We start from the raw sequence: 7,497 nt of genomic DNA on the forward strand, positions 1-7,497 counted from the left end.
TGCTCTCTGTTTCCTCCTTGAAAACCTAGAAGGGAAGTGCTCTGTTGTGTTTTCTGATGGATGATCTGTCACAGGATATATGATAGCACAGGAAGCCAAGGTAACAGCAAAAGCCCTCTCATGAATACATTTGTGTGTTTTTGTAGATGGATCTGTGAAAGTTCAGGTTGCAGAAGTGCAGCTGCTTCTCTGCTGCACTGAGCAGCAAAACCACTTCCCTCAGAGGAAGAGTTTTGAACTGCTGCTGCTTAAGTCAGTATTCAAAGCTAATTTATTATATACACTTTTTGCATGTGCTGATAACCACACTGGCACTGATCAGTAGCTGCCACTGTCTTGTTTTTTGAAATACATCAGTCTTAACTCAGGGAGTTTTTGATTCAATTTAAATTCAAGTCAATGTGCATTTTCAGAAATGTAACCCATGTCGAATAGTGGCTACACCCACAATAATTTTAGTCACAAATGAATAAAAAGCCATGAATATTATACTGAATGAGTAAAATTATGCTTCTGATCCAGAGGAGGGCAATCTAGCCCTAAAAAACCCCAAACAAAAACACAGCAAAAAACCCACACCAGACTTTAAAACCCCCATCAAAACAACAATCCAGGAGAGTTCCCTGCTCACTCTCCTAAGGTTGGCTGGTTTTGTCTGACACACCAGCACTGATTTATACAGCAAAACATCTTTAGTTTTCCATAGTTTAGAGGAAAACAGCATTGTTACAAGCCACTCTTTTTATGGCAGAAGGAAATAAGTCAATATCAGGAATTAAGTTTGCCCCGCTCTTCTTCATACCACAAAGAAACTTTAGTACTTATTGCATCACTGAGAAGTAACCGACTCAAACTGACACCAAAAACTCCCAACAGGGTTTTCTGAGGTGTTTTTCTCCTTCTGAGCAACAACCCTGATGGGTCCTGGTCACCAGGTTAGACTGTGATTTGTATTTAATTGTTATTGTCTGTCAAATCTTTAATTGTTATAAAAATCTCAGTTATTTTTAGATTAATGAAGTAAAAATAGGAAAAACATAAGCGTAGTAAGAATGGTAAATGCATGAAACTATCACCAATTTGTTAATTCTCTATAAGCTATTTTATTAGCTTGAAACATACTGAATACCTTGCTGCTAAAAATGAATTTAAATTCAAGTAGCTTTTAATTTATTTTATTTTTCCTGTTCAGCTTTTGAACACTCACCCTACTGGTTACACTGAGGAAAAGAGTCCTTTAATAAATGTTTAAAAATCAGGATTTAGAGAAAAACTTGTCTAAAAATGTAAAACGTGATACTTGAGCTAGTAAACCTATCCAGGTATTTGCAATTACTTGTTTGACATTTGCAAGGGCTGAAACTAAGAATGCCTTCACAATGCCTCAGGATCCAAGGATGATCCATTCCTCACCATGTCTGGTCTTGTCCCAAGAGATGAGATAAGTCAAACAGGTTTTCAAACTTCAGTTTTATAAGACAAAGGCCACTATACTGCAACCAGCAAGGGGAGAAAACTACTCACTGCAGCTGTGGGTCTCAGTGACCTGGTTAAGAGAAAAATAGTAATGCCCAACTCAAGTCACTCCAAAATCACTGCAGTAGGAATGGATATTGCTAAATACTGGTACTCTGTTCTGCTAAATATTTCTACTCTGTATTCCCAGAAGCACAAGAAATATGGATCTGTGACTCACTGTTCGCTAATAGGTTTTAACCAGTAAAAATTCCAGTACTTTCAGGTCTTACTTTAATGCTGCTGAGGGAAAGTCCCTCAGTTATGTCACACTGGACATCTGGAACTTTTGTTACTGTTAAGAACAGAGGAAGAAATGAAAAGTGCCCTGTCATGGTGCTTGCTGTTAATGCTCTTGCTGAAATGACCTGGGAAAGATGAACCTTTATTGGACTTATTCATAATGTGCTGTAGGTTTTATTTTTTATATTCCAGTGGGCCTGTGTTAATAGTTTACCAACTTCTGCTAAAATAACCAATTTTTTCCTTAGTTTTCAGATACTGGACTCTGTGTGTCTTAGCTCACTCTTTTCAGGATATTAAAAACATTGTGATTGATTCTCACTTGAACATCTTGAGTTCTCCACAAGTTAAGAACTGCATTGTTTAAATAAAAATACTCAGTACTGAGGTTTGCTTACAAATTTGTATATTTTATTAACCAAAATACCATTTGAAGAGAAATAAATTACAGAAATTGAAACGCAATGGCCATGGTAATCTGTTTAATAAATTAAGACAAAATACTAATTATTTGTAAGAAATCAATACCAAAAAAAAAAAAAAAATTACTTTAAATTATCATGAAAAAATATAGATTTGATTCAGGTCTATATTTATCCTTCTAAGAGAATCAGTATTTTGTCTTTACTACTAACATGAGCCATTAGCTCAAGCCCCTCTTAAATTACTGTTCAGTTGGAAAGTTCTGAAACATCAAAAAATTTTGAAACAGAAGTAATTCTGTAACAAAAGGACAGATTTTAAACACACTTCATTATTTAATTAAAAATCACAATACCTCTATCACATTCTAATTCAGGTGTCTGCCTTAGTCAGAGATGAATAAAGCATGGAAAGCAGCAAAGACTTTTTTGTAACAGCAAATGCAGTGAACAAGCCCAATGATCGCACACTCACTACTCTGTTTACAGGAAAGCAAACTTGTTATCCTGAATTTGGATTACAACAAGGTAGTGTACAGACCACGAGCAACTCTATCAAGCAGTGAACAATGTTGAGGGGAACCTTCCTGGTGGAGTCTCCAAAAGGTTTGAAGAATCCAAACATAAAAAGAAAAGGGCTCAGTTCTGCAAAGTGAGTATTTCTTCATCATTGTTGTGATACCATCAAAAGGAAAAAAAGTGCCTGTCCGTTTGCAGCATTGCACTGCAGTCCGTAAAACAACTCCCACAAATATTATTTTAATGTATTATATTATTTTAATGAGATCTGAGCCTCAAACTGCTCAAAGATAAATTAATTCCTGATTTCCAGGTGCATTTTTGTAACCTCTGAACAAATGTAACAGGACAAAGTCATGTAAAAATGTTATGTTTCTGTCTGAACATGTTTTATGCAGCAATATAAGTAACATGAATGTCATTAATATTTTCCTTTCTTCTGTGGTCGTTTGCCTGTGCATGTGACAGGCTTTGTGCTATGGCTTTTACATGTGTGCAGGTTTACAATCTTCCCCACACAGAAGGCACACCAGGAAACTGTGGCAGTAACTGTGGGGGGTGTGCAGTGTGCTGGCACTGGAAATACTTCTAACACAAATGTGGTCTACCTTAGAAAAGGCCATGAGAATTGTCTTTTCCTGTCAGTTATTTTAACATGAGTAAAACCTCCACTCATATGAACATTCTCAACATCTTTCCAAATATTCCAGTCAGCTGCTCTATAAATGGATAAATGCTTAAATGTGACCTAGGCAAGACTGAAAAGACTCTGGATATCTGTTCCCTAAGGTGAGTTATGACACAGGATATTAAAATGATGACTATACCTAAAAAAGTACCTGCCCCAAGTTTAGACAAAATCAAGCTAAGTAGTACAATGACTGATTTTTTTTTTATCCTTACAAAGAACAAAAATCAGAATATTTGGAAAGAAAATTCTTGAGAACAAAAGTGATTCCTGTAACGAGCAGCACAGATTTTAAAGTTGCCAGGATGTCTAAACTACAGCCAAGCAAAGGCTAATTGGCATCTTACTGGACTCCCCAAAGGACACCCCGATCAGCAGCAGCACAGAACAGACGGCTCCACCTCCCCCAGACCGCGGGGCAGTGCCCCTCTCTGGGGGAATGTTTGCATTGAGGCTGCTCGGGTTTGCCATCTGTGTATCAGCATAACCATCCTTCTTCTCCTCCCCGACACCGGGAAAAGCTCATGAGTTACCCTTTGCTGCCCTCTGCCCTCCACGGAGCCGCTTTCTCAGTGAAATGTGATTCTCTGGGCTTCCTGTGAGAGCCCCAGCAGCCGCAATCTCTCGGCTGGAGGAGTGGCAAAATAGGCTTTTTGCTCCTCCGAGTACCTTTCCTTCACTTCGATGATGTCCCTGTAGCGACCGTCCTGCCAGTGGAAATTGAACTGCTCCAGCAGCTGGATCCTTTTCTCCTCCGTGCTGACACAGTCAACAGGGGCGGGCTGCTCCAGGAACGGCACCTGGATGTCTGGGAAGAGCAGGAGACCCCGGATGGCAAACCAGCCGCCGTACTTGGGATGGATACAAACGCCAAAGATCTTCTGGAAGGGAAAAAAATTAAAAAATCTAGGCTGCCTCACTTTGTGTGCAATCAAGGTTAGAGTTCAAAGTATCAGATGGTTCTCACTCTCCCAACCTTCTCTTGGAGTGCTGTACGGAGCAGAAGGGAAAACTTTCCTGAACTTGTGGCTCGAAGCACTGCATTTCACTCCCATTTTCCTGTGCCCACACACACCTGGAATGTGGGGAGAGGTTCCTTTCTGAAAATCTACTACAGAAATTAACCACAGAGCATTTTCCCTTAGTTTGCAATACTCTAAGCAACAGGTTTTCCTTTAGAGGGCCATTCATTCTTCCATCTAAGTAGGTTTAACAGATCAAGACACTTCTCTCCATGCACATCTCCTTGCTATCTTGAAGAATTCTTGGAAGCTTCCAATTCCCACCTGAAACACTTTATGAACCTCTGGACTTTGTAGTTTTCTGCAAGATGAACTAATAACTAGTGAGCAAACAATCACTGTACAATTTACTGCTTGCAGTTCAGTGGTTCTTCCCAGACTGCTTCTGCCTCACCTTTTTCCCCCAAGGATCAAACTTCACATCCTTCCTTTGATAGTAATATGCAGCTCCAGCAACGTGGGCAGCTGTCTGTGCCAGGAATTTGGGCTTTCGGCTCGGCAGCATCTCGTAATCAAACATGACATCCACCCTCTGGTCAGGGAATTTCTGCAAAAATTTGAAAACATCAGCCCAGGCTCATGGGAAAAGCTTTGCCACTCCAGAACTGCTGGATGGCAGCAAATCAGGCACATGTGAAGCCTGCAGACTCCCACATCCTGCTGCTGAATTCTACCAGCAGGTTTGAGGCTGTGGGCACTCAGCCTGTGCCTGCAGAGCTCCCTCACAGCTGCAGATGTAATGCAGAGGCAGAACATGCAGCCAAAGTAAAGCAGCCAAAGTCTGTTGATGCTCCCACCTTCATGAATAATGCTTCACCCCTCCAAAGAGCAGGGCAGGAGCCTGCAGGGCTCTGTCTGCTGCTCAGCCCACCCAGTTATGTGCCACAACACTAAATGGAATCGCTATTTCAGCTTCTTACCTCCTTCACACGTGATAAATGATGGGCAACACACTGATCCACAGGATCCCTGATTAATTTTAATCGTTCTTTGTTCACAAAAGGCTTAAGGGCTTTGTCGAACATGGAAGGTGTGCTGAGGACCACGAAGGCCAGTGTGTCATCTGGGTAGGGGAGGTGGAAGGCTGGCTGGAGAACAGCATTGTACCACCCAACCTTGGCAAAGAAACACAAATCTCCATTAGAACACACACACCACTCTAGTGACATGCAGGAATGTAAAAAAGTGGAAATATCTGTAGCCCCCTTTCATTTGCAACCCAGATGGGCAGCCTGCCCAGGGCCTCCCTTTCAAGCCAAGTTGTTTTGCACACCAGGATTCACAGTTTGGGGAAGCTGTGCTGTGAGCTGTGAGATAAGAATCACACACAGCACTCAGCTCCAGTCTGCCCTTTATCCTGCTCTGCTCAGAAACCTAGAGGGAAGTATGAGCAATCAGTCTTGCCAATGCAAATTAGATGGCTTGGTTCAGATAAAGCTTTTACAGCGCTGGTTTGGTTTTTTTTCCCCTTATCTTGGGCCAGAAAGAAACTAGTGCTTCTGTTTTGTGTGACAAGTTGCATGTTTTACCTCTTCTGCAGGAAACACTTGTGTGGAATGAAGGATGTGAAGCTCTTGGCAGTGCTAAAACCCCCCAAAAATGTTACCAGTAGTGTGTGGATTATGACACAGCCACATTTGGATATTTGATTGCAGGGCTGGACATGTTATAACACAGTCCAGAAATGAGAGATCAAGCCAGGGCAGCAGGAAGCATGACCAGGATGGGGCTCAGACCTGCAGCTGCCAAGTGCAGGAGGAAATGGGCCAAACCCCCTGCACCCCACTCCTAATGCCCTTCTCTTAGGTTATGACAACTCCCTCTCTCTCAGGGCGCCACAAAGGCCAGATCTAACAGTCAGAGAGATGATGAGTAATGGAACATTAAGTTTGAAAATGCAACATACTGGTTATTCTAAATAATCAGTGAAATTACTCTGACAATGACTCTGCAGCTGGCACTGGCAGCCAGACTGCCCCTCTGGAAACACAGAACAAAACTAGATTCACTGCAAAGTTTACATTCTTATATGAACCTCTAAGTTTAATCAGTTTTGTGGCTCTTACGGTGGTGAACTGAGATGTTACAAAGAATTAGAGAGATGTGAATCTAAGCTTTGCTGGTTTCCCAGTGAACATCAGTCAGTGCACCAGGGTTGGCTGTGTCAGAATGAAATCTGGAGAGAGCTACAGGGCTAAAAGGTTTCCCCTCTGCAAACTACAGTCTGTCCTCTAGATTCTACCCTGAATTCTGCTGGTGTGTTTTAGGCAAGCAGCATGAAATTTTCCAAATTCAGGAGGTACTTCTCTCACCACCTCATTGCCTTGTATTTTTATACAAACAAGATCATAGCAGGAAACAAAAATATTTCAGGTGACAGATACAACACTCCCCAAGGGAAAGGCACGTTTATTGCAGATTGATTGTATCAGATACTGTGGATTGATTCATTGCAGATTGCCCTGGGGCAGGCAAGGAAGGAGCCCGTGCATTTCCAGCTGAAAGGGGCCGACAGTGGCAGCGGCTGCCGGGGGGGCCCTTCCCCGGGCAGAACAGGGGTCAAAGGCCATTTAGGAGCGGATGGGGCGGTCAGCACTGGCACACACAGGCGCTCCCACACTCAGATTAAACTTTAAACTTGCCTGGAGGACTTTGCCGCCCGCTGGGGCAGGTGTGTCATCACCCCCCGACCCCGCGGGCCGGTCAGGGCCCCGCACCAAGGGCCGAGCAGCCGCGGCCGCCGCGGTCACCTTGCCCCGCGCTCCGGGCGGGCCGGCCGGACCCCGCGCTGGGCACCGACCCGCGCCGACCCGCGCCGGCCGCGGCGGCTCCGGGGGGCGTTCCCGCCCCGCTCGGCCGAGGAGCGACCCCGGGCCCCGACCCCCGGCAGCCCCCGGGCATCCCCGTCCCCTGCGCAGCCCCGGGAGCCCCTCCCCGCCCCGCGCTCCCTCCGCTCCCTCAGCTCCGCGGGCAGTGACGTCTTCGGATGACGTCACGGTGACGTCATTACCTTGAAGGCGTGCGCCTCGAGGCCGAGCGGGCCCAGCGCGCTGCGGAGCCCCTCCGCCACGCGCCGCTCCATGGCGGC

General features: G+C 44.2%; 1 protein-coding gene across 2 annotated transcripts; it reads right to left on the reverse strand.

Annotated features, from left to right (window-relative positions):
• Positions 1–1,970: 1,970 nt before the first annotated feature.
• MMACHC (metabolism of cobalamin associated C) lies at positions 1,971–7,497 on the reverse strand. Of its 2 annotated transcripts, none has more exons than XM_083867294.1 (4): positions 7,420–7,497; positions 5,330–5,524; positions 4,804–4,956; positions 1,971–4,265 (listed from the first exon to the last, which is right to left on the reverse strand). In XM_083867294.1, exons 1-4 carry the CDS (start codon positions 7,489–7,491, stop codon positions 3,957–3,959), a joined length of 729 nt encoding a protein of 242 aa, XP_083723420.1. In that variant the 5' UTR covers positions 7,492–7,497; the 3' UTR covers positions 1,971–3,956. The 2 variants fall into 2 exon arrangements, with proteins under 2 accessions (XP_083723420.1, XP_083723419.1); XM_083867293.1 differs by having other exon boundaries at positions 1,976–4,268.

The sequence above is a fragment of the Zosterops lateralis genome (genome assembly GCF_965231275.1).
Source record: "Zosterops lateralis genome assembly, chromosome: 9".
Taxonomy (NCBI): Eukaryota; Metazoa; Chordata; class Aves; order Passeriformes; family Zosteropidae; genus Zosterops; species Zosterops lateralis.

What these genes read in the sequence shown, in the direction of transcription:
- MMACHC (XM_083867293.1), bottom strand. Translation starts at nt 7,491, where the DNA reads ATGGAGCGGCGCGTGGCGGAGGGGCTCCGCAGCGCGCTGGGCCCGCTC. An exon ending in TCGAGGCGCACGCCTTCAAG is followed by an intron (nt 5,525 to 7,419) that starts GTAATGACGTCA and finishes TTCTTTGCCAAG; the next exon opens with GTTGGGTGGTACAATGCTGT. An exon ending in TTGATCCTTGGGGGAAAAAG is followed by an intron (nt 4,269 to 4,803) that starts GTGAGGCAGAAG and finishes TTTCCCTTCCAG; the next exon opens with AAGATCTTTGGCGTTTGTAT.